This window comes from Sciurus carolinensis, chromosome 3 (genome assembly GCF_902686445.1).
Source record: "Sciurus carolinensis chromosome 3, mSciCar1.2, whole genome shotgun sequence".
In the NCBI taxonomy this organism is placed as follows: Eukaryota; Metazoa; Chordata; class Mammalia; order Rodentia; family Sciuridae; genus Sciurus; species Sciurus carolinensis.
Genome location: NC_062215.1, coordinates 65,266,381 through 65,292,953, shown reverse-complemented (window position 1 = coordinate 65,292,953; position 26,573 = coordinate 65,266,381). Strand labels below are relative to the sequence as shown.

The window sequence follows — 26,573 nt, the reverse complement described above, 5'->3', positions numbered from 1 at the left end:
TATTTTGAGACAGGATGTTGCCAAGTTGCCTAGGGACTTGCTAAGTTGCTGAGGCTGGCCTTAACTTGCGATCCTCCTGCCTCAGCCTCCCAATCGCTGGGTACAGGCATGCACCACCTTTATTTTTAAGCAAGTCTAAGATGTCATTGCATCTTTATTGACATAAATAAAGAATAAAGTATTTCTTCTAGAAATACTTTCAAAGGGACTCTTTTAACAAACATATTGGTTTGATTTATTTTGATTTATTTTAAAACAGCAAGTTGTGTTTAAAGAAATGAACCTGTCCTTTGAAGAGGACATTCAGAAGTTGTCAGTTCTGGTTTGGGATTTCAAGTTCACCCAGTGCTGCGGGAAGCAGAAGACCTGGGTGCTGTCTGCATAGGTATATGAGCACCCCTCCAAAAGTCACACCCACACCTGCCTGCCTCTGGGGAGAATCATTCCATAGGGGCATCCCTATGGAATAAGCTTGAAAGCTTATTGTGTCCTGTGTTCTTGGCAGTGTCAGAGAGGGAAGGGTAAAGAATGTAATAAGGATCTATCATTTTCTTTATACATATCTATGAGATTGGAATATGAGTGACCATCGATCCCTTTTTTTTTCCCTTCAGTACTGGAAATCGAACCCAGGGATGCTCTATCACTTAGCTGCACCCCTCAGCCTCCCCCACATTTTTTTGTTGTTTTCGTTTTGAGACAGGGTCTCCATAAGTTGTGCAGACTAACTTTGAATTTAAGCCTCTGGGATTATAGGGGTGCACCACCACACTCAGCTTGAATTACCCTTATTATTGGAAAAATAATAACTATATGATCATCATTTAATTAACTACATACATTACATGCAACATTTGGTGATTTATAACTATAAAAAGATAGTATCTGGGCTGAGGATACAGCTCAGTGGGTAGAGTGCTTGCCTTGCATGCACAAGGTTCTGGGTTCAATCCCCAGCACCAAAAAAAAAAAAAAAAAGATAGTATCCCTGGAAGAGACTGTAGGTATGGTAGTCCTTCTTTACTTGTGGTTTCAGTTGCAGGAAGTCAACCACAGTTTGAAAATATTAAATGGAGCATTCCAGAAATAAACAATCCATAAGTTTTAAAATTGTATGCCATTCTGAGCAGCATGATGAAATTTTGCACCATCCCACTCTGTCCTGTCTGGGCTGTGAATCATCCCTTCATCCATCCAAGCCACACTGTATACACTAGTCTCTTAGGCTAGATCAACTCCCACTTTATCACAGTGCTTGTATTCAGATAACCTTTATTCTACTTAATAATGATCCCAAAGCACAGGAGTGTTGACACTGGCCATTCAGATTTGCCCAAGAGAAGCCATAAAGTATCTCCTAAAGGTGAACGTTCTAGACTTAAAAAAGAAAGAAAAATTCCATATGCTCAGGTTGCTAACATCTGTAGCAAGAATGAATTTTCTAATTGTGAAATTGTAAAGAAGGAAAAAGAAACTCATGCTAGTTTTGCTTGTTACACCCCAAACCGCAAAAATTATAGTATATGAGAAGTGCTTAGTCAAGCTGGAGAGGGCCTGAAATTTGTGGGTGAAAGACACCAACATAAAGGATGTTTGGACTGATGACAACATATTCCACCGGAAGGCCCTGAGTCTACAGGAAGACTTCAAACAAATGACACCAGGCCACATACTCCAAGGAAGAGATGATTACGAAGATTCAGGAATAAATTTGAACCGAGAAAATATATCAATTACTAGGGTGGCTGCACCTATTGATGAAGCAGCTGCTGCTTTACTTCTGGCAGAGTTGAAGAAGTTGACTAATGACATCAGACCACTGATATCGTCCTGGTTCCATGATACACATTCATATAATTTTAATTACAGTATATTGTTACAACAGTTCTATTTTCTTACTAGTTGTTGTTAATCTCTTACTTTGCCTGATTTATAAATTAAATTGTTGTTAAGTATGTACAGGGAAAAACAGTATTTATAGGGCTCAGTGCTACTGTGGGTTGGGCATCTGCTGGGTTCTGGGAATGTACACCCCATAGATGAGGGTGGACTTGTGTCACAAAGCAACCTAGATATGAATCAACTGATTCAGTATCCCTGTAAATGGCTGTCCATCTGATCATCTATTGTTATCTGGCAAAGAATCTTTGCTAGGTCAAACTTTGATCAGGCTTCTGGACCTTCTCCTATGCCCATCTGTGCTCTTCCTTGTAAAATACAACTTTAACGAGAACCAAGTTATTTTAGTGGTAACTTCCTGCTCACAATAGCTCATTGCCTTTTATAGCTGATCAGGTTCTTCATCCTCCACCATCCTCACGTGATGGCTCAGTATCCTGGGCTTGCTTGCTTGCTTTTTTTGTGATTCTAGGAACAGAACCCAGGCATGCTCTACACTGAGCTAAATCCCCAGCCCTTTTTATTTTTTATTTTGAAATAGTTGCCCATGCTGGCCTCAAACTTGTGATCCTTCTGACTCAGGCACTCAAATCTCTGGGATTACAGGTATGTGCCACTGTATCAGGTCATGCTAACCTCATCTTAGCAAGAATTTTGTTAGATTAGATTTAGACAGAATCCCCTTTACTCCTGATATGACCTCTTAGAACTTCTCTTTGAATTGGCCCCCACGCTGCTCCTTCGCTATCAGTCTCCACTTTTCCAAACTATTTTCCAAGTTGAGCCCAATCTTTCTCCTCCATTGCAAGACTCTGTTGCAGTGGTCCCTGAATAAAGTCTTCCTTACCATACTTCAACAAGTGTCACAGAACATTTTTTCCTATAACATTTAATTTTTTAAAAAGGACTTATATTGTTAAAAGGAAAGAACAGTATCTCTTCTTATCCATGCCCATTGGTTCATTTCCCTATAAAATTCAGTTTTAGCAAAGAACCCCATGAAATCAGACTAGCAAGAATCACCTACTCTTGATATCTAATCAGGTTCCTCATCCTTCACCATCCCCAGAGGATGTCCCATCATCCTGGCCTGTCTTCGGCAAGAATTTTATTTAGTTTGTTTAAACACAACCCTTCTTCCCACCAATGTTCCTTCCATCTTAGAACTTTTCCATTCACTGACCCTCACCCTGCCCATTGGTGATCCACTCCCACTTTCCAATGCTGTATTCCAATTAAGCCCAAACTTTCTCCTCTGTTGAAGGACCCTGTTAGAGGGTCCCTAAACCCAGCACAATTGTCCTGAATATCTAGAAAGTCTTTCTTGCTGTGTTTTAACAAATATCGTTAAATAATTTTTTCTTTAACACACTCACCTGGTCTGGACTAATGTGCTTCACCAGACCAAAAAAAAAAAAAGCCAATATAGAATAATCTGGACAGAAGATTATTATTAGGAAGAGATAAGCCATGGCTGAGCAGGCACCATGGGGCCACTTAAATAGGAAGATGTTTGGGGGTTGGGGTCCCCACAGAAGCAAGGCCGTAATGCTCTGCTCACTTGTTTGCCACCATTACTCATCCTAATCCCCCATCCCGTACCCCTTCTGGTTTCCTCTCATTTCCTTTTGGAGATAGGGTTGGACAATTTCATAAGAGTTGAATGATTTCATAAATTTCAAATCAGAAATGTCCACTAGTCCTCAGCAATATTTAGATTGAGAAACAATATCTTTGCATGCTTAATCATTTACCCCAAATATTAAAAAGCATCATTTAAAAGGGCTGTCAGAAAATCCACCATTAGGATGAGCTATAATTAGCCTGATGTTATGGCCTAGGGCTGGATGTTTAGATTGTGTCTAGTTTCTCTGCTCTTACAAATAATGCCTCAGAACTATATATGTGGTCTGATAACGGCTGTGTGTGTATAGAAGAACCTGGGGGACAGGCCGGTAAATGTTAACAGTGATTAGCATCAAGTGATGCGATCATGGGCAATTTTAATTTTTCTTTCTACCTTTCTGCATCTTCCAACTTTTTATGCTGGCTATAAATTCCTTTTGTAATTGGTATTTTTTTAATTTGGAAAAATGAATAGACAAGGCTTTACCCAGGCACCTGTGTCTCCCCTAGTTAGCAGATTTCTTTCAGCTAGGCGCTGCAAGATCCTGTGACCAGATGTCAGATGAGTACATTAAGACTCTGGATACTTGGTTCCAAATTACAGCATCGTTTATCCGAGCCCACAGACACTCATGCAATTTGACTAACCCCACAGCTGTGCCCGGACCTGCTTGGCCCTTTGCTGACGAAGGTCCTTCAAAAGGAACGCTGGTAGTGTGGTGGCTTGCTTAGACCTACAAAGCTATCTGCAAACCCTGGAGTGACAGGGTTGCTGAGGTCAGAGCTGTAATTTATAGCTGTCTGGGACTGACCCGAGAGCCCGAGTCCCCTGCTGTTGCCACCTCTCACCAGCCTACTTAGTATACACACCAAGTGAGTGGGGTGGCACTCCTCTGAAGGGGAATTTGTAAAAGAACATCTTTGCTCCCTTAACCACATCCCATCTAAAGTAGCAGGGCTAAAATATCAGAGAAGTTCTCAAGTGTTAACACATGCAGAATTCAGCCTGCACAGACGCCTTGCACGGTGCACTTAGGGCTTCTCTGGGTCATTTGTGGCTCCTGCATCGCCCTAAAAGAGGCAAGCACGCAGAGTAAGCCCTCATAGAAACAGGGGGAACATTCCAAAGCTTCGGTTTCTCTAGCAGAGGATCAGTGCTGGCCCGGCTGGACTGTCCCGGTGAGGAGCCATCCGCCCGCCTCCCTCTGTCGCGGACGCCTGGGCGGGCGGGGAGTACCTGGCTCCGCAGGGGCGACAGGCGGGCTTCGGTCGGAGGATCCAGCGCAGGAAACGGCACAGCCGCGGACGGGCCGCTTCGCACGCGGCGCTCAGTCCTTCGCGCATGGCCTGGTGCCGAGCAACTGCTGGGTCCTGGAGTCCGAGCGGCCGCCGCTTTATCACTCCCGGACCCCGCAGCCCCCGCCCCCGGGCGGAGCGAACGGAGGAGCGGCCAGGATCCGCGTCCGGACGCCGAGGGTCCCCGCGCTGGGCGCCCTGGCTTGGTGACCCGGCATTCCTCGAGGTGATCCCAGGTCCCCAGGCCCAGCAGCTGCAACAGTTGTCGGACAGTGTGGATGTCCTCACTGCTATTGAGCTGCATACTTAATGATGGTCAAAATGGTCACTTGTCACATATATCTCACCAGATAAGAAACTAAGGTAGGCAGTGGGCATGCTCTCCATCGCATTGCCTTGGCCGCCCTGGTCCTGCCACAGGGAAGGCTCTCCCTCTCCTTTTTCCACCTGTCAGAGCCGTAGGTTCAAATGCCATCTCTCCTTTCTCCTGCCTGGTCCCTCTCAGGTCCTGTGCTGAGCTTCCTTTGCCCCCAGGTGTCATAGTGATTTAGGCGCGTGTTGTCCTCTGGAAATGGTGGGTTTTCCAGGAGCAGCCTCAGCAATTGAACCCTCTCCCCAGTTCCCCAGCACGGGCCCTGCACATAGTGGGTGTTCAAGATCAAGGAGCAAGTCTCCTTCCCTGTTTGACCAGGAAGCACCTGGTGTTAGTATCCCAGCATTCATCTTTCCGGCTGCTGCTACCTCTCCTGGGATGAATAGCAGCTGAAATGCATGTCCTCTGTCTGCGCTCTCAACTAGATAGGCAGTCAGCCCTCAGCCCTCCCTGGACCAGGTCTTTACACCCTCTCCAGAAGATCACAAAGTCGTCTTCCTCATTCAGAAGTGAAACCAGGCATCTCTGAATCCTAGGCGTGTTCAACCTGGGCTGCAGCAAAATTTGTCCCTGGGTTAAGAGGTTGTGGGGGGTGGGATGTTTGGTCTCCTAGCAATACCAGTAAGGATCATAATAAAAAGGCCCAATTGTACATACTTCACAGCTTACAAAGAAATCTTTTTTGTCTGCTATTTCCTGTACATTTTACTAGTCAGTCAAGAAGTTATACGGTATGTCCATTTTCTATATGGTATGTCCATTTTATTGAGGAGGAAGTTGGGGACCTAGACAGTCTAGGACCTTGACCAAGGTGACATGTAGAAATGTTCTGCTGGGAAATTATATTGTTATAGTGTGTGCATATGCAAATATGTAACAACAAATTCCATCACTATGTACAACTATAAAGCACCAATAAAAAATGTGGGGAAAAATACATTTGCATTTCTAAAAAAATAAAAAAGAATCACTTTTGTTTGTTGTTATTTTGCTTTGAGATTGACAAAGTCTTGATAAATTGCCCAGGCTGGCCTTGAACTTGTAATCTTCCTGACTCTCAGCCTCCCAAGTAACTGGGATTACAAGAATGTGCCACCACTCCTGGGGGAAATATTTCTCTTCTGTATGTCCTGTGTGATTCCAGAAAGAAAATGAAAGAACAGGCAGGACTGGTGGTGACTTCTACAGGGAAACATCTGGGTAGGCATTTGGACCAGACACCTGGTCAGGTCCCTTAGCAGTCCTCTGGTCCTTCCTGTCTGGAAGGATGAGTGTCTCAGGGCTTTTTTTCCTGTGTATATTGCTCCTTACATTACAGGTTGATAACTAATAGAATTCAGGTGAGGATAGGGCTGCAGCCCTCTGGGGACCTTCCCAGCCATACTTCAGCATAGTAAATCCCAAACTCAAATCACAGAGGAATTGGTGTACATGTTTGTTCTGAGTCAACTGCAACCCAGATAGGAACACTTCCCTCAACTCTGTTATAAATTCCTTTTCTCTTCACCTAGATGATCCCACATTTGCCTTTGACTAACACATGGACGTGAGCACACATGCACCACGCTCACTTCTGAATCATGTGTGTATACAGTCTTAGAATCCTTAGCCACAGAGAATAGGTTATTGGTCTTATTACACCTAAATAAATTTGAAAATTATGTTCTAAAATAAAAATAAATTGGCTCTCATTTCTTTCAGACTAAAATTTCCTTGTATAGCTGCTTCCTCTTCCAGTAACATCCTCCCTGTCCCACACCTCACCAGGTGGTTGTAGTCCAGCTGAGTCACCTCCTCCAGAAAGCTGGCTGCTACCCACCCACTCTTTCCCACATACAGGCAAGGTCCTTGTGGTCTCCCCAGAAGAGATGCTTGACTATGGGGTCAGGCACCCACTCTTTCCAGCCTCCTGCCCATCCCTCTGTCCCACTGCATCCCTTACATAATGTATAAACCCTTTAACCTCATTCTTCATGGACTCCTCCAGAACCAGTGAGGAAGGCATCATTTCTCCCTTTCCTCCCTGACAACAGGAACTGGGTCTGTTTTCTGTGCTGGGGTCTTTCACAGTCCAGCACATGGTAGTTCCTCAGAGAGAGCCCAGTGAGTGCAGAGTTTGGACTTGGTCCAAAATCTCAGCCCCACCACTTTCTCCATCTTGGCCTCGGGTAGGTCACAACTTTACAAAACAAGGATAATAATAATAATTCCTGTCTTATTATTGACACAGTACCAAGAATACTCTAAATATCACTTGTTATTTTTAGTAGTGATGTGTGTAATTAATAAATGGCTCAAGCTATTCAGAAGGGTTTTGTAGACATCTTAACTCTCAGCACAAGTGCCAAGTGAATAGGACTGGGTATATAATTGTTAGTTCCCCTTTTAAAAGATTTTTTATTTTTATTTGTTTTAGTTAGTTTTATATGACAGCAGAATGCATTTTGATTCATTATACACAAATGGAGCACAGCTTTTCATTTCTCTGATTGTACACTATGTAGAGTCACTCCATTTGTGCAATCACACGTATACCTTGGGTAATGATGTCTATCTCATTCCACCATCTTTTCCACCCCAATGCCCCCTCCCCTCCCTCTCTCCCCTCTGCTCCATTCAAATTTTCTCCATTCTTCCCTTGCCCCCCTCCCTTATTATGGATCAGCATCCACATATTAGAGAAAATATTTGGCCTTTTTGGGGGGGGGATTGGCTTATTTCACTTAGTGTGATATTCTCCAACTCCATCCATTTACCTGCAAATGCCATACTTTTATTCTATTTTAAGGCTAAGTAATATTCCATTGTGTATATATACACCACAGTTTCTTTATCTATTCATCTATTGAAGGACATCTAGGTTGGTTCCACAGTTTAGCTATTGTGAATTGAGCTGCTATTAACATTGATGTGTCTGCATCACAGTAGTATGCTGATTTTAAGTCCTTTCTCCACCTTTTTTTTTTTTTTTTTTTTGGTAATGCTGAGGATTGAACCCAGGGTTTGCACATGCTAGGCAAGCATTCCCTCACTGAGCTACATCCCTAATCCAGCATGTAATTGTTAATGAATGGAACATGCCCAAGACCCAAAACATTGGCAGTTTCATGTAGTGGTTACAGGCCAGACAGCCCATTTGAATTTCAGCTCTGTCATCTGCTAACTTTAAAAGATCTTAAAAATCAGAGCTGGGGAGATAGCTCAGTTGGTAGAGTGCTTGCCTTGCAAGCACAAGGACCTGGGTTCAATCCCCAGCACAGCAAAAAAAAAAAAAAAAAAAAAAAAAATCTAAAGATCTTAAAAATCACTTTCATATTCTGGCCTCAGTGTCCTCATCTCTAAAATAGAAAAACACCAAAGTTCCTTCCTCATGCATTGCTAGAGTGCTAAATGAATTAATGTGTGATATTTCCTCTCCATCACTTCTACCAATCAGATTGGAGCCTTTCTACCAGCCCACCAGTGTGAAGAGAGAAAAAAGGACAGATGGTCAAGTTCAGCTCCCACTGCAGCTCAGAGTTTTGCCTGAGGGCCTGAGTTCAGGTATCCTAAATGAATGATCCAGAGACAAGGTAGTCCTCAGGAATAGCTGGCCATGCTATTGGAAACTTTGAGGAATCTGGAAGGAGAGGGACTCAGAATGGTCTGGAAAGTTAGGGAATAGGCTGGGTGGGCAGGTGGGAAGTGCCTTCTGTCTATGTGAGGTAATCATGCAGAACCCTGCCCTCAAGCTCAGAGTGGTGACAGGCAGTTGTAGCCACTGCAGGCTCTAGAGCAGGAGCATGCCTCGCTAGAAGTCAAGATTAGGAAGGCTAGAGTCAGGGAGGCCAGTTGGCAGGGGCGGCAGTGACGAAATGAGGAGGAGGGGGTGCAGCCATTGTCAGTCCGCAGCATTTTGAGCCTGAAGTGCCAACAGGACCTCCTGAGGCTATCCGACTCTGTGTTCTCATCAGTTGGTCTCTTGGTCACCACAGTGTGGCTGCCTGTTTCAAATGTTCTTTCCTCCCGTTCACCCCACACACTACACTGGGACAGTCTTGCTGGAGAATCTACAACGGCTCCCTGCTGCCAAGCAGAGCGAGTCCAAATCCCCCACCCTGCGTTGGAGCTCCCTGAGCTCTGACCTGGCCCTTCCTCTCCCAGCTCCACAGACACTCCTCCGGAGTACAGACTGTTTGCTTCGACCTCTGAATCTTTTCTCCCTCGCCCCCCTTCCCAGAATGTCTCTGCTACATCTCTCTGCATTCCACCCGCCCTTCAAAGTCCATGACGCACACCTACCAAGCCCTCAGGGGGGACTGGGCTTAATGTTGCTCAGTCCCATCCTAGCTGCCGACAGCAAGCACGGGATGAGGGCTCTAGCAGATGCTGCTTCTTGAGCGCTCTCTCTGTGCTAAGTGATTGACCTGTGCCACCTCCTTTAATCCTTACCACAACTCCACGAAACAGGCAACCCCCCGGATAAAAAGACATTGAGGCTCTGAGGCTGGGAGACTTGCCAAGGTTCACAGGCTATGATTTGGCAAAACCATTTCCTTATCCTCAAACCCATGCTCTAAACTGGGCGGCTCTTTGGTGGCCAGGTACAGTACACCTAGGACCTGCCGTCTGCCTCCAGGGAGCGCTCTGCCTATTGCATTCCCTGGAAAGGCACCTCTGGGCAGTGAGGCTGCACGGTGGCCCTGTGTCCATTGGGGCTTTAATTTGATTTGCTTGGTCATGTCATTGTTGATTGAATCTCCTTTCCGTTTGAGCAAGCCTCAACCCCCAGGCCAAGGGGTTGAACTCCTCTAGCATTCTCTAGAAGCCTGTGCACTGACTAGTTGGGTGACTAATTTTCTCAGCTCTGTGGTATATCAGGCTTACGTCTCTGGCTGGGGGACGAGGCATGGAAGAACACAAACTTTGGGTTCACATTTCAACTCTAATTACCTACTAGTCATGTGACCTAGTCATTCCCCTCTCAGGGCTCCTATTGCCTCATCTGTAGAATGAGACAATGTGCGCTTCACGTAGCCGCTGTGCCCTTCAGCTGAAATGCAAAGCACGTGAAGCATGTGGTGCAGCCCTAGCAAAGCCGAGGCGCTCCGTATGTAAGTACAGCCCTAACGTCTTTTGGGTGCCTACTGCATGCAAACACTCTCCAATTTCTTTACCCATTCCCTCTCCTTTCACCCTCAATGTGCTATGAGGTGGGTTCTCACCCTGCAGACAGGCACTTCTGAGGCTCAGAGAGGTTAATGTGCCCTGTGTCACACAGCTAATAAGAGACGGCACAGGGCCAGCTAGTGAGGCACAGAACACCTTTGACACCCTTCAGCAGGATGTTTTTCAAAACATCCAACAACTGGTAAGGTACATGTTCTGGCAAGTCATGGTAGATTCTGGTCAAGATGCTACCTGGTGGTAACCACTAGGCACAACTGCCTCCCATTCTCACATATTTTTGCTAGAGATTCCAAGCGCCCCAGGGCCAGTACTGTGCCATATCTCCCCTCTCTTCCACCCCTGTATTGGGGACTGAGCCCAGGGGCACATTACCACTGAGCTATATCCCCAGTTCTTTTCACTTTTTATTTTGAGACAGGATCTTGATAAATTGCCCAGGCTGACCTTGAACTTGAAATCCTCTTGCCTCAGCCTTCTGAGTCACTGGAATTATGGGTGTGCACCACCACACCTAGTGTATCCCTTTCTTTTTCAAATAGTGTCAGGCACTATGAGGTGCCCCCCAAAACAATGGTTACATTACATTCCAACAGAGACCTCCAAGAAAGAACCCGGAGATCAAGTTCATCAAGTATGAGAACAGGAGCAGAGAGAACACTTATGTGTCAGGGGCATGGAGGATGACAGATACCATGCTGGAGGTGGCAGCAGGGAACCCTTACCTGGAGAGTGCACTGGTGGCTTTCCCCACATTGTTGTTGATGTCCTTTCCCTCAGTCAGGTCATACTGGTACGATTTGAGCTTGAACAGAAACTTCCAGGGACAGGTCATCTTTGTGGCTTTGTAAAGCAGTTTTTTTTTTTTTTTTTTTTTTTTTTTTTTAATCTGGTCTCACTCAGACGTTCTTTGCTGCAGGGCTGAGGAAGGGCAAAGAGACTATGAGGCAAGGGTGAAGAACTTACAGGACTGAGGCTTCCCAAGGTGACCAGTTTACTAAAGAATCAAGTTAAAGTGAAGACAGGTCTTCGACAACTACCTCATCAGCACCCCCCGCCTGTGTTCCTATGGAGGTTGGGTTTGTGACCCTATGGACATAGACTTAATTTTACAAAGCTGTATAACAATCTGAAAGAGCAACATTGGACCTGTAGCATCACACCTCAGCAAGGACAAACCACATGCCCCATGAGCCTCCTTAGGGGTTCACCTGATATGGGCCAGGTTCATCCCCAGGCAGAGGCAAGGTGGGCTTGAGCTGAGTGGTCACTATAACACATCAAACATGGGCGCACTTGCCTGACTGTGCAAAATGAGATCCAGTGCCTGTAATTAGCCACTATCACATTACACCTGTGAGAAAGCCCTCAAGTCACAGCAGCCTTTCTTTTAAGATTCAACAATTGTAAGCTGGGCACAGTGGCACATGCCTGTAATCCAAGCAACTCGGGAGGCTGAGGCAGGAGAATTGCAAGTTCAAAGCCAGCCTCAGCAACTTAGCCAGGTCCTAAGCAACTTAGCAAGATCCTGTCTCAAAATAAAAAAAGAAAAAGGTTTGGGGGTGTAGCTCAGTGGTTAAGCTTCCCTGGGTTCAATCCCCAGTATGGAAAAAAAAAAAAAAAAGAGAGAGAGAGAGAGAGAAAATGAGACAGATTTGGCAATTGTTGCTGATCCTAAGTCAATGATGCTGCAAGTTCCTTTTTTATTATTCAAAGAGGAAATAATTATATGAATGAAGCTGTTGTTTTTACCATGATGTATTGCATGATATTGAGTAATATAGAATTAACACAACTGATTCCATTTTTAATTATAATTTGTTAACTCCCATATATATTATTAAAATAAACTTGAAAAAAACGAAGAGAAAATAATTATTTTTGAAAAATGCATTCCATTCTCGATATTTGAGATCATTTCCTTTAAAAAAAGATAAGGAATGGAGACCTGAGATGCAGCTCATGTTGAATTTTGGCTTCCCCATGGCAAACCTCCTCCTTCGGAACAGTTTCCCACTGGATGGCAGCTTGGGGATAGGGCTCACATCCAAGGTTCAAATCTTACCTCTTGCTAGTGACTCAACCTGGCTCAAGTTTTTAGCTGAAATTCATTTCTCCATCCATGAAGTAAGCTACAGTATCCACCTTACCAGAATTTTTGGAGGGAGGAGGGCTACATATTATAAGGACTGAATAAGATGATCTATGTAAAATACACATTCTTAGCAGGTGCTTCTCCCCACCTCATTCTGAATTTTCCAGAAAGTTTTTCCTAATGTAGCAACCACAGCAATTATTTGCAGAAAAGAAATCTGAATAAGATGCCAGGTTCAAATGTCCCAACCTCATGTTGGTATTTCTTTTTCTAGGTTTTCCATCAGCTTAGGGCTACAGCCAGCAAATTCCCACAGTTTTCTGAGGTCTCCCAAAGAGGAAGAACCAAAACCCTCTCCAAACATTTGCCCAGAAATGAAGATGACTCACCTCGGAGCAGCCAAGCTGCCTCTGTAGGACCAGCGCAAGCAAACAGGGACAATCTGACTTTGAGAACTTTGGGATTAGCTGAGACTGCCCAGTTCCTGCGTTAAGGTGGCTGAGAAGTTTCAGACCAGTGATGCTGAGCCCTCTGGAGCCAGAGCCTCAGTTTTCAACTCGCTGCAAAGTTCTGAGCACAGAGGCAGCCAAGAAGTATTTATACCCATTCAGGGTTATTCTGGAAACCACTTCACCAAGTTCTCTTATTTGCTTCCAAAGGGAGTGTCCCCAGCTGGGTATACAGTTAACTAATTCATGAGCGAGACTCTGCCTCTGGTGCTATTGCATCACACCGAGTGTAGTACATCCTTGGTAAATCTACCTCTTCCTGGTCCCAGGTCCAAAGCGGCAGCTCATCAGCAGGGTGGCCCCATGGTTTTGGGAGTCACTGAGGCGCTAACTTTATTTGGCCCAGCCACCGGGCCTCTCTTTCAGCATCTGGGGAATTTTGTCCCCAGCAGGAGCTCTCTGGTTCATTCCTGTCTAACCTCTCACTTCCAGTTTGCAGCAGTGTCCAGGAAGCTGGGGAATGTTGACAGTATGGAACATGCTGAAAAAGACCCAGGTTCCAGAGGCTGGTGATGCTAGATGATGCCAGTATTTCAAAGAGAACCCTGAAATATTCAGTTTGAGATTTTGGGAAAGGAACAAAAGGAAGGCCTTTGATATTGAGAGTTTTCTTACATATTGATTTCACTAAATTTTCTTCCCCTTAGTATTAAATAAGCCTGAGTCAATAACAGGTAGAATTATGTTCTCCAGTGGGAAAATTCCTTTTTTCATAATGGAAATTACATTATAACTTCTTGTGTGGAAAAACGTAATGTTTTATGATGCTTTAAATTTAGCATTCCTATATGGTATGAACTTTTTTCCACTACGAAAATAAAATAACAACCACATTAGGGAAAAGTTGAGAAGTGGAGGGGGAAATGCACCCTGAATCTCACTCTCCTAACACATCCCTGCCACCATCCATTCATTTCCTTCCCATGTTTACCAAATTAAATTCAGCATTAGAATGCATTGAGTTTGTCTATGATTGACTAAGTAAGAATCACAAAAAAAGATGCATGGGAGGTTGAAGATCTTTGTTGTGTGAGTGAGTGAATGAATGAATGAATGAAAATAGGAGTGGACTGGAACGAATCTGAACATATGAAAACCAATCTCCTTTCAGGCTTCAGCCAGGTGAGTCTGGGAAAGCATAACTGGGCTGACTCAGAGTCTCTGCCTTGGGGAGTATGAAGCTTAAACATGGAACAGATGATTATAATCCAGAGTGATGCCTGCAGTGATGGAGGGAAGACATGGGGCTCAAGCAGTTAGCTCTGCCTGGCTTAGGGAAGGCACACAGGGAAGAGGACACCAGGGCAGGGTTTTGAGGGATGATTGAGTTTGCCAAACCATGACCCCTAATTCCTATTACTATTTTCACATACTCTGGCTATACCTGCAACAAATACATGCATTAACTCACCTTAAACCCTATGAGATGGACATTATCACTTGCCATTTGTGGAATCCTCTAGAATCCCATCTAATTGGCATCAGAATACCTGTTTGAAATTACTTTGGAAAATGTAATTATTCCACTATTTAGTCTGCTACATGTGTGACATTAGAGCTTTGGGTGCCTGGGCAATGAAACCCCAGAACGTGTGTGAGTGGCCTTTGGCTTGAGGCTGGTGCCCATGGTTCACCCTCTTCGATGCCCACACCCCCCATGAAGAGGACCTCTCCCGGATGCAGTCCCTGAGGAGTCTCCATATCCTCATCAACTTGCTCTCAGCTTGCACTGGTAAGGAGCCTCCCCTTGCATGTTCCCACCACCCAAAGCATGCAGTGCTTTGACGGCCCTATGGCTCTGTGTCTACTTGGATTCTTCACCTTCTGGGCAGGCGTGGAAACCAAGGCACCTGTAGCTCAGGGGACTCTGTGGCATTAACCGACGAAGGGCTGAGGAGTTGGCGCAGTCAGAGAGCCTCTGAAGTGCTGGCACAGGGCGAGGACTCGGGAAGATTTTTACTTCCTCTGCTCCTTTTCTTTGCATTCTGCTCATTCTTCCAGTCTGGGCTCCGAGGCCACTTACTGTCTCAGTCCCTACTCTAACCTAGTGCCTGCTAACCATGACGTTTTGGGCAGACGGCAAGGTTTGACTTTCTTATTTAGGGGGTGGGTACTGGAGATTGCACTCAGGGGCACTTAACCTCCGAGCCACAACCCCAGTCCTCTTTCGTATTTTACTTAGAGACAGGGTCTCACTGAGTTGCTTAACGCCTCCCTTTTGCTGAGGCTGGTTTTGAATTTGCAATCCTCCTGCCTCGGCCTCCTGAGCCACTGGGATTACAGGCGTGTGCCAATGCACCAGGCCCAATGATGGCTTTCTAACCCAAGGACCAGGTTTTGAGAACTTGACTAGAATTCTCCTGAAAGGCCCTGGTTTCTAGTGACAGCTCTGTTACTGACCATCTGTGTGGGCTCAGAAAAGTGACCTTTCCTCTTTGAACTTGAATTTTCAAATGACAAAAAGTGACAGAGCCAGGCACAATGACACACAGCTACTTGGGAGGTTGAGGCAGGAGGATCTCAAGTTTGAGGCTACCCTGGGCAGCATAGCAAGACTGTCTCAAAATAAAATTTGAAAAAGGACTGGGGATATAGTGCAGGGGTAGAGCATCCCTGGGTTTAATCCCCAAACTGAAAAAAAAAAAGCAACAGTTATAAAAATGATTATATGAGATGCAAGAAAAATGTTTTGACTTACTGAGTAAAAAGCCAGCCAAGCAAGAGTTCTTGATCCCTGCTGCGGGTCAGAGAGTAAGCATTTATCTTTTGACCAGAAGCCAGTAGGTGACACACATGCCTTTCAAATGAGCTTCCTCACATGGGTCAGGCAGCCACGCCAAATGCTAGATCTAAATTCCAAAGCTCTCTTTCTCTGTAACATTAAATTCATTCATTTTTTAGTAAAATAAAATAGCTACCATTTAACTATTTTAAAGTGTACGGTTTGGTGACTTTTAGTATCCAGTCATTCCTTGGTCTCTATGGGAGACTGGTTCCAGGACGCCCCTGGATACCAAAATATGAGAAGGCTTGATCCTCACGTGCAATGGCATAGAATTTGCATATAACCTATGCTTCCTTCCATATGCTTTAAGCCATCTTTACTTGACTTATAATACCTAATACAATGCAAATGCTATGTAAATAGTTATATTGTATTATTTGGGGAATAATGACAAGAAAAAGTCTTCACACATTTAGTACAGATGAAAGTTTTTAAAATAATATTTTTGATCCCTGGTTGAATCCGTGGATGCCGTACCTGCAGAGATGGAGGACAGACTGCATTTGAAATGCTCTGTAACCAGCACCACTATTCCAACCTTTTCTTAATTATTGAATAATAAGAAGCGGGGAGTCAAAACAGCGATAAGGACTGTTCTGGCAGAGAGGTTGTGAAACCGTTGTCCCACGGCAGGCAGCCTGGAGATGGGACAGACAGTGAGCTTCTGATGCAGCCCAGGCTGGCCGCATGCTGGAGTTGTCATGGGTTTCCCTCTGCAAGTCTCCTGAAGCTTCCGGGGCCTATGTGGTCACCCTCCTCTTGGCCCTGTTTACCCAACCGGCGGCATTCCTGAGCCTCTTCTGATGATGGATGGAGCAGGTGAATTCTGCTGGGGAGAAATCAAAGAGTGCCTTCAGGGGCAGGTGGGGACATTTGGGCCCTCAGGGGTGGCAGAAGAGGTTCAAGGCTGCTGTGGAGCAATACCTTCCTCCCTTCCTCAGCTGGGTATCTCAGGCACATGCCAACAGCAGCTGGCACTGGAATGTCTCATCATCCTGGGACTGATTCTCCATCAAATCGAGCTGATCCGTTCCTAATCCTGGCATGGAAGACAGCTCGGCTCCAGTTGGCTCTTGGGAGTTAGAGACCTTGAACCCTTTTTCCTAAAATGGAGAGTAGAGCTGAGGCTTACTGATCAAGGCACTTAAATACCTCCACTGTTAATCCACACAATAATCCTCTAAGGTGGATCTTAACACTAGCCCTGTTTTACAGATGGGGTCATTGAGGCTCCGCAAGGTAAAATGACTTGTCTAAGATCACACAATCAGGCAGGGCTAAACCTGGAGTCCCAGCTCACAGGTTGGAGTCCTCCCTCTCTCCTCTGACTCTCCAAACACCTTCCAAGGCAGAGCCAGGACAGGACCCCACGGGAGTCTAGCTCCGAGGCCCATGCTCTGGCATCATACCCTGCTGCCTCTCCTGATAGGTTTTCTCTCCTACCCTTGATAATTCTCAATTATAATAATAATTACAACTGCTGTGTTTTAGCATAATATATGCTCAATAAATACAGCCAGGCCCTGGACTTTCCATTCATTGTCTCGATCCATTCTCCAACCACACTACACAATGGGTACTATTGTTCCCCTGATTTCCCAAATGGGGAAACTGAGACACAGAAAGGTTGGACAACCAGTCCACTGTCACCCCTCTCCCAAGGGTCAAAGCTGCAACTTGACTCAGGTTTGAGGTCTAGGGCTGTCTGTGGACCCTGATGACTCCCCACCACACGAGCATACCTTAGGGGATAAGGAGGAGTGAGAAACTGAGGTCAAGGTGAGAGTGGAGACTTACTAGGGCTGGACAGTCCTTGGTGCTTGCGTCTGGTGCCAGTCTGTGCAATGATATGGGAGGAGGAGAGGTTCAGGAAGGCAGAGCCCCTGCCTCCCAGAACTCGTGAGGGGACTACTCATAATTTTGATTTTCAGAGGAGGAATCTGTAACCTAGAGAGGTGACATGCCAAGAGTTACCAAGAGTCTAAGGGGCAGTGCTGGGATTTGAACCCAGAACTGTCAGGCTGCAAAGGCCAGGTTCGTCCCTTGCCACGTATTAGGGTGTGCCTGTTAGCTAGGACTCAGCACAGTGCTGGGCATAGAGGCCACCCCAACAACATAGACGGCATCCTGGCTCCAGAATGTGCCTAGTAATAGTAGGAAGCAAGGCCCCATGAGAACAGGAGGACAGTGCCTGCCGCCCTCTTCCCGCACTCCCCGGGCTCGAGGAAGTTAGGACTCAGACACTGATTACAGGGAGGACTTGTGTACTTACTGCATGCATGGCACAATAGCCAACATCATGACAACCTGCAAGGTAAATGTCATTGTCCCTGTTTGGTAGGCAAGCGCTGAGGATTGGAGGTAGGGTCCACTGACTCACCATCCACAAATGCAAACCTCCCAGTCCTAAAGGCAGGGCACTGTCCTCTGGGCCACCCCTGAGGGTGCAGGGCTGACGCCAGCAGCCTGCCCCCAAGGCTAGGGGAAAGCCTCAGCCTCCAGGGCTGATAGTCACGATGGTTAATGTCTGCTCTGCAAAGTGCAGATTGCTTATCTCTGGGCCTCGGGGAATTTCCCACCCTCTCCCCGGAAGCTCTAGCTCCTCAACCCTGGCACCTGGTGACCCAGATGGGAATAAAGAAAGCAGCAGAGTCCTAGAGTCATGGGGTTTGCAGGAAGCTCATCCACATGCTCTCCGGCCAGCCAGGAAGATCCCCAAACAGTCCCCAGCATGGGCTGGGGTGGGTCACCAGCAGCCATAGGCAACGCTGCTGTGGCTGGTTTCCAAGGGATGGCATTCTGTGAGGTGTGCCACAGTCAGGCTTATTGTCATTACCCTGTGCAGGTGGGCTGAGAAGCCAGACTAGATTGCCTCAGTCCCAGACCAGCCAGGCGAACTTGGCCAGATCCCTTAATCCTACCCTAGCCTCAGTTTCTTTAACTGAAAGTGGAGCCAGTAAGAGCCTCTGTAGGATCTTCCTGAGGGTAAAGGTCGTATCTGCAAAGTACCAGGCAATCAATAGATACTAGTTTCCTGCCCACTGGGTAGGGAAACGGAAGCCCAAGAATAACTCATTCGCAAGTCCCACAGCGATGCAGGAGCACTGACCTCTGTCTTGGCTCACCCCGTCTTCCAGTCCAGCGGCCACCAGCTCCCTTGCATTCATCTAAGTCCTTTCCCTCCTCCTCCCAGATGCCTTCTTTGACCCCCATGTCAGTTCTCTGGCACCTTCATCACCTGGCATGGTGATGATAGCAGTAACCCTGGTCCCATTGCCCCTTTTAGATGGTGAACTGATTATTTGTGTATGTGTGTGTGTGTGTGTGTGTGTGTGTGTGTGTATACACACATATATATTCCTCCTTGAATATCTTATAACCTTGGCACCTGCATACAGCAGGTGCTCAGTAGATGTCCTTACCTATGATGTGAAATGGGAGGTCCACATATGGATGAACCTGAGTCTCTTTTCTGTCAAATGATGAGTTTCTCAAAGGATGGTCAATCCAGAGAGGATTTGAATAACATTTTTTATTTTAATAGTTGAAATATTTCTTGATGTGATTTCTGTCTGTAGCTGGCTTTTCACTTTTGGAAAGTGATAAAAATTTTAGAAACACATTTATATTTAAAAAAAAGAGAGAGTCAATTTAAACAAATAAAAGCACAGGAATATACACAGGTCAGGTGATAAAATCATGAAGATGAAACACAAAGGAGAGCAAGCCTCTGCATTGTGCGTGTGACCCATGGCCGGTCACATGCCCTGCCTCAGCTGCACTCCACACATCTGTCAAAGGGAGACATTGGAAGGAAGTTTTCTAAGAGCACTGTGCTCTGATCCCCTAATTCCTTTACATCTCCAAAGGGTCCCCAGTCTTCCAACCCAGACCCATGTCATTTGTCAGCTGAACTCTGGAGAGCATGAGTCACAAGAATTCTGGGAACCAGAAGCCAAAGTCTCCAGGGTTTAGTACTACCGTGAATGACTTGGAGATGACAGAGGTGGAGTGCTTTTGCTGGAAATATCCAGGTGGTCACCCAAGGTGGACAGGCCCATGAGACCAGGAGATGGTCAGCTTTGTCTACGGAGTCCCTAGAATGTGACTCATGCTGGCTGGTGTAGGCTGGCCCAGTGGGGGGGAACCTGGCCTGGCTGGTAGCCTGCCAGCTAGGGATGAGGTTCCAGCCAGGAATTTTCTTCAAATTTGTGTGGATGCTCCCCACAGCCTACTCCCTTGCCTACCCACCCTCCATGCTACTTCCTGGGTGACTGTCCCTCAGGGTGGAGGAGTAATAACTACAGTGGCGCCTGGGCTAGCCCTGGGGTGATGGGGTGAGGAGCGAGGATTCAGGTGCAAGTATCATGTCTACAAGGCGTGGGGGCCATGAGCAGGGGAATGGGGAAGTGAGGTAGGGAAGGGCAGGCAGCTGTCAAGTGTGCACTCTAAACCCGCAGCTGCGATGGACAACTGGAGTTCAACCTACTGGGCCCAGGGAAACTTGATGTTCAACTCTTTTATTTATTGTTTTATTTTTTTGAGACAAGGTCTTGCTCATTTTCCCAGGCTGACCTCAAACTTCTGATCCTCCTGCCTCAGCCTCCTCTCAGCCTCTGGAGTCAGTGAGATTCCAGATGTGCGCCACTGCATCCAGCAATGTTCAACTTTTTTTTTGAGAAACTTTCAGACTGTTTCCCAAAGTGGTTGCAACATTTGACATCCCTGCCAGCAGGGTATGAGGGTTTCAATTGCCTTGTATCCTCGCCAACACTTGTTATTGGCCATTTAAAAAAATTATTGCTTCCCAGTTGGTGTGAAGTGGTTGATAGACTTTTAATGAATGGATGGACGGATATGTGGAAGTGGATGCCAGTTCCTGAGCCTGAGCTCTGATATCAGGGGGAGAACTGCTTCCCCCAGGAGCCTATGTCAAGGAGAGAGACAGAAATCTGCAGCCCAGCCCTGACTTAGGTTCCTGACCCCCAATCTACTGTAGTCTTGGGTGTCTCCAAAGTATACTGCAGGTGGCTTGGACTCCGTTATTCCCATGGAAGGCTCTAGAGAGGGCCCCTTTCTGGATGGAAAAAGTTCTATAACCCCTCTGAGCCTCAGTTTCCTTGTCTGTGAAATGGAAATAATTAACTTCAGTTTGTGGGAAGGCTGGGAGGTTGAGGGAATTCACACGAGCTGTCTGCACGGGTGTATCACACAGTAGGTGTCCACAGGTGGGAGTTTGCTCTTGTCTGTTTTCTCAGAAGTCAGTTGCCTCCCCAGTGTGTGTGCAGATGTCTAGAAGACCTGAGCCTCCTATTTCAGCCCTTGGACAACAGTAGGGAGATGGGGTGCAGCATCTGTGTGGTGCTGGGCCCAGCTCAAGGGCAGGTCCCAGGCAAACCTCACAGAAGGGCCACCCAGAAACCAAGACGAGATTGCAAATGGATTTTCTCTGTCACGATAACCCACACACACAAGTAATGGCTACTGAGAGACATGCAGCAAGAAGGATTCTTAAGGTCCTGTGCTTAAAAACTCAGAATGAAAAAGTAGCCACACCTGCCCTGGGCAGATGATAAATGATCTTGACTTACTGTCCCTGGTCTAGGATGGTATAAGTCTTGCTTATCTAAATAATCTGTTACTCAGAACAACTTAAAGGTCAGGAGGGAAGGATGGGGGCTAAAAAAGTTGCTGAAAAACTGAGTGGGGGGTGGCAGTATTTTCTCACCTGCTCTGCCTGTTCTCCAGGAGGCACTGAGAATAAGCACTGGTTTATGGAGAATCTGGGCTGAGATTGTCACTGACCACTTAAGGCCGGGTGTGCCCACAGAGCCAGCAGAGATTCTGGGCTTTTCTACCTGACTCTACTTCCTCATATGTAATGTGAGAGGAGGGTGTTGACATGTCTCACAGGGATACTGTGTATGTTGCCAGATAATCTCATGAGACCAGATTAAGAAGGAAACGGTGGGGGCTGGGGAATACGTGCTCTCATTTTTATTGGAAGAGAAAGCTGACACACTCGGAGGGCTGGGCCAGGTGCAGAAAACGTGGAGAAATCCAGGCAGCTTTGTGATTGCAACTTTGTTCCAGGTCTTCGTTTTCCCTTGAGTTCCATGTTCACTGCTGTGTCTTTAACACTAACTCTGATCTGGAGTGACTCCTTCTAAAAGGATTGGCACATACACCCCAGCCCTGCTCACATCTGAGGGGCTTCCTGGGCCATAGTTTCCTGGCCGCCCATCACCTGACCTTCCTGTTGATTGGAGGGCATGTCACCCTGAGGCAGTCTGTGGCCTCAAAGGTGGACAGGTGAGCCCTGTGCCTGCAGGGGTTTGAAGTGGAGACAGAAAAAGGAGGAGTGAGAGAGACGTGGTAGCCCATGCCTGTGATCCCAGGATCTTAGGAGGCTGAGGCAGGAGGATCATGAGTTCAAAGCCAGCCTCAGCGATTTAATGAAACCCTAAGCAACTTAGTGAGAGCCTGCTTCAAAATAAAATATTAAAAAGGGCTGGGGGTGTGCTGGCGATATAGCCCATCACGTAGAGTGCTTGCCTCTCAAGCTCGAGACCCAGGTTTGAGTCCCCGGCACTGTTGGATTGTGGAAATTCAAAACAAACGAAACAAAAAGGGCTGGGGATGTGGCTCAGTGGTTAAGAGCCCCTGGGTTCCATTGCTGGTATAAAAAAAAAAAAAAAAAAAAAGAAGCAGTGGTTAATAGTAGGGTCGACATCCAAGAGACACCCAGAAAGAAGTGGAAGAGAGGACTCTCAGGACAGAAGTAACCATGAGTGAGCGGATGCCACCACGTGATGGGGAATGGTGGGCAGATTTTGGCAGGATAAGCCGGGGTCGAGGAGGTGTACTCAACCTAGGATGCTCCTTCTGGGCAGGATGGAGAAGATCCAGGACAGAATTGTGTTTAGGGTCCCAACTCTGCAGGCCTTGTGACTACTACAGGTCCAGCTTCCTTATTGCCTGGAATATTTTATAGTAAAATCCATGGTGTGAGGGTTTAATAATTTGGCAGCACCCCAAAAGAGCCCAATCCAAGTGCTGTTGCTTTATTGAGGAAGTCTTCAATTTCATGATAAAAATTAAAGCAAATGGTTTACTGGGATTAAGGAAAGGGAGGAGCTTAGACTCTGATAAGGTGGGACACTGGAAAGTACCCAAGAGCAAATTTGTGGGACTTCTGAGAAAGTGGAGAACTTTGCTGAAATTCCTGTTGAAAAAGCAATCAATGGTTCACATCCTCATAACGCCATTAGCAAACAGCCAGCTCTGTGCATTCATCTGTCCCCACATGGGAAGTTGGGATTTGGGGGTTTCTCAGCAGCAGGGGAGCAGGGTCAGCTCAATTGCATGAAGTCACGTGCCATTGCAGTCTAACATGGGCCTGGCTTCAGCTCCCACTGCGTTTCCCATGCGCCAGATCTGCTGGCTATCTGGATAGCTTTCCCTGTTGTAGCTCAGAGTCATGATCTGAGGGTCAAGGGAGGGCTCCTAGAGGAGGTAATTCCTGAACAGTTTTTTTATTTTTTTAAATTAGCATTGATTCTTTGTTTTCCTTTGGTGTAATGAATTTTATCATTGGAGTAGTTTCAAGTAGCCACCACCATACTGTTCATACTTGCAGAATAGTTCCATAACCCCTCACCCAAAATTATCTCATGCCCCTTTGTAGTCACATCCTGCCACCAACCCTAACCTTTGGCAACCACGGATATACTCTCCATCCTCATGGCTTTGCCTTTACTAGATTGTCATTTAAATGGAATTGTGCAGTGCGTAACATTTGAGACTTTTTTTTTTACAGCGCAAGCTAGCTTTGAGATTCATCCCTGTGGTTGTATTTTGATAATGCATTCTGTTTTATTGCTAAAAGGTTAATAATATTCACCCACCGATGGACATTTGAATAGTGTCCAATCTTTGGCAGTTATGAGGAGGGCTGCTGTAAACATTCACATATAGGTTTTTTCACGGACCTAAGTTCCCTTTCTCTTGGTTAAGTACCTAGGATTAGAATTGTTTGCTATTGGGGTAAGTAGCCATTGGTTTTCAGAATGGCTGCACCATATCACATTTCTTCCAGGAATGTGAGAAAGTTCCAGTTGCTCTTCACACTGGCCAGCACTGGATACTATCAGGTTTTCTTGATTGACTCAGCCACTCTAGTAGGTTCTTCTATTTAAACACGCTTTGTTTTACAAAAACGAGATCTTTTACACTATTTTGAATGCATGTTTTTTGTTTATACTTGGTGAATAATACATGTGACACTTTTCCAAATTGTTATTTTTTTTCCTGTATCTTCTTTTTTTTTTTTAATTAAGATCACTGTGTTAGTCAGCTTTATGTCACTGTGACCAAAATACCTATAAGGAAAAACTTAAAAGGAGAAAAAGTTTATTTTGGCTCAGTTTCAGAGATTAAGTCTGTGGTCAGCTGACTCCATTGCTCTGTGCCCAAGTGAGGCAAGTCATGGCAGAAGGGCATGGTGAAGGAACGCTCGCTGCTCTACTCATGGCAACCAGGAAGTGAGAAGCGGGCACAGGGAAGATGAATTGACCAGGACACACCCCCAGTGAGCCACCCTATACCTGCCTACATTTACCACCTAGTTAGTCCATTCAAAGTAGAACAGCCTGATCGGGTTACAGTTCTCATAATCTAATCATTTCACCTGTGAATATTCCTGTATTAACACAGGAACTTTTTAGGGGACATCTCATATCCAAACAATAACTTTCTGACCCTGGGCCCCAAAAGCTCACATTTATCTTACAATGCAAAACGCATTTAGTCCATCTTCAAGAGTCCAGTTTCAGCATTGCCCAAAAGGCCAAGTCCAAAGTCTCATCTGAGACTTAAGGCAAACTCTTGGTTGTAAGCCCCTGTAAAAATCAAAATCAAGTTTCATATATCCAGTATACAATGACAGTGTAGTAAACATTCTCATTTCAAAAGAGAGGATTAGAGGCATAGAAAGAAGGGATGGGACCAAAACCAAAACTGTACCCCAATGGTGCAAACATTAGGATTTGTAACTCTAAGTACAGCATCTAGAGCACACACTGAAGAGATGTGAGCATCAAAGGTCTTGGATAGCCAAGCTCCTATGGCCTTGCTAGTTGTAGCCCACATGGCCTCTTTCTTGGCCTGGCTTTTTGCATACCCAGCAACTTTCCTTGACAGTCTTTCCACATGACTGGTATCTCTTAATCTCAGACATCTCCACTGCAACTTCGGCTTTCTTCTCACAGCTTCAGGGACTTCCCACAGGGATTCAGACCCTGACACACTTTTCCTGGCTTCCCAGGCCTTCCCTTGAAACCTCAGTGGAAACCTCCCTGATCTCCTAACTCCAGCATCTTGCATTCCTGCAGAACCAACAGCATATGGATGACACTAAGGTCTGCTGCCAGCTCCAGAAGTAGCTGAAACCCCTTGGACAAGGTTATAGTGGCCTCTCTATGGCTTGGGGCTTGAGCATGGTGAAGTAAATCCTAGGAAAACAACTTCCTAGGCACCCTTGTGTGTGAAGTGGCCCCCAAAATCTCTTAAATTAGTTTTTACTTCTACACCCTTAAACCTGTAACCAGTGTGGTCTTGCCAATTCCTGAGATGCCTTTCTTTCCTGTTGTTTGTATGCAAAGTACTTAACTTCTACTTAGTGGTGGTAATATCTTCAGCAACCACACCTTCCTTGATCCCAATTTTACATTTATTTTTCTGGTCACGCTGCAAGTCTTTAATATCCTTCAACTCTGCTTTCTGCTCCTAGTTCTCATAATAAGCCTGTCTAAAAGCCGATAGCAAAATCCAGGCCCTTGCCTGAATACTGTGCTGCCTTAAAATTTCCTCCATCATATTAATTAGTCCATCACCTTTAAATTCAGCCTCACAGAAAGTCTCAGAACATAGGAAAAATGTAGACAAGTTTTTTGACAGAAAATAACACAAACGGCCTCTAGGCCAATTCCATATAGAACGTTTATTCCCCTCTGAAACCTCATGAGCACTGTCTTTACTGTCTGCATTCTTAGTGGCATTCTGGTCTTCTGAGCTCCTACCAGAAATGCCCATTAAACTCTAATTATAACTTCTACGTCCTGTATCTCCAAACTTTTCCAAACTCCTCTTGCAAACCAGTTCTTCTGAACCATGGAAAACTTACTCACAACAATGACCCCACTTCTCAATACCAATCTCTGTGTTTGTCAGTTTTTTGTCATGTGACCAAAATATCTGACCCCCCCCCCCAAATTTAGGGGAGGAAAGGTTTATTTTGGCTCATGGTTCATAGTCAGTTGATTCTATTGCTCTGGGCCCAAAGTGAGGCAGAACATCATGGTAGAAGAACATGGTAGAGGAATGCTACTCTGTTCATGGCTAGCCAGGAAACAGAGAGAGAGCGAAAGGGGAAGATGTACCCTTTTAGGGCATGTCCCCCTGACCAGCTCCCCCAGACATGTCCTACCTGCCTAGAGTTACCACCCAGTTAGTTCAATCAAACTAAGATGAACTGATGAGGTTACAACTCTCATACTCCAATAATTTTACCTCTGAAGTTTCCTGCACTAACACAGGAACTTTGGGGGACACCTATGTCCAAATCCTAACAATTACCTTTTTCCTTTATTATACCTTTACCTGAATATTTCATGCATTCAGATTAAAGTGTGTAACATCAAAGCATGATAATAATGTGAATCACCACAGACTTTCACCTACCTAAAGCCCAAGAACACACCCAAGACCATCATCTCCCCTGGCTACATACATGTAGTTCTTACTGTGTAGTGGACACTATTCTTC

General features: G+C 45.7%; 1 protein-coding gene across 2 annotated transcripts in view; it reads right to left on the bottom strand.

Moving 5' to 3' along the window:
- Window positions 1-13,010, bottom strand: part of Nos2 (nitric oxide synthase 2) — a 43,960-nt gene extending 30,950 nt beyond the window's left edge. Inside the window, exons 1-2 of one of the 2 annotated variants that reach the window (XM_047544471.1) lie at window positions 12,845-13,010; window positions 11,086-11,281 (exon numbers count right to left, since the gene is read on the bottom strand). In XM_047544471.1, coding sequence (XP_047400427.1) covers window positions 11,086-11,195 — 110 coding nt within the window. In that variant the 5' untranslated portion in view covers window positions 11,196-11,281; window positions 12,845-13,010. The remainder of the gene's footprint in view (window positions 1-11,085; window positions 11,282-12,844) is intronic. The other variant, XM_047544473.1, reaches the window with a different exon arrangement.
- Window positions 13,011-26,573: the final 13,563 nt, after the last annotated feature.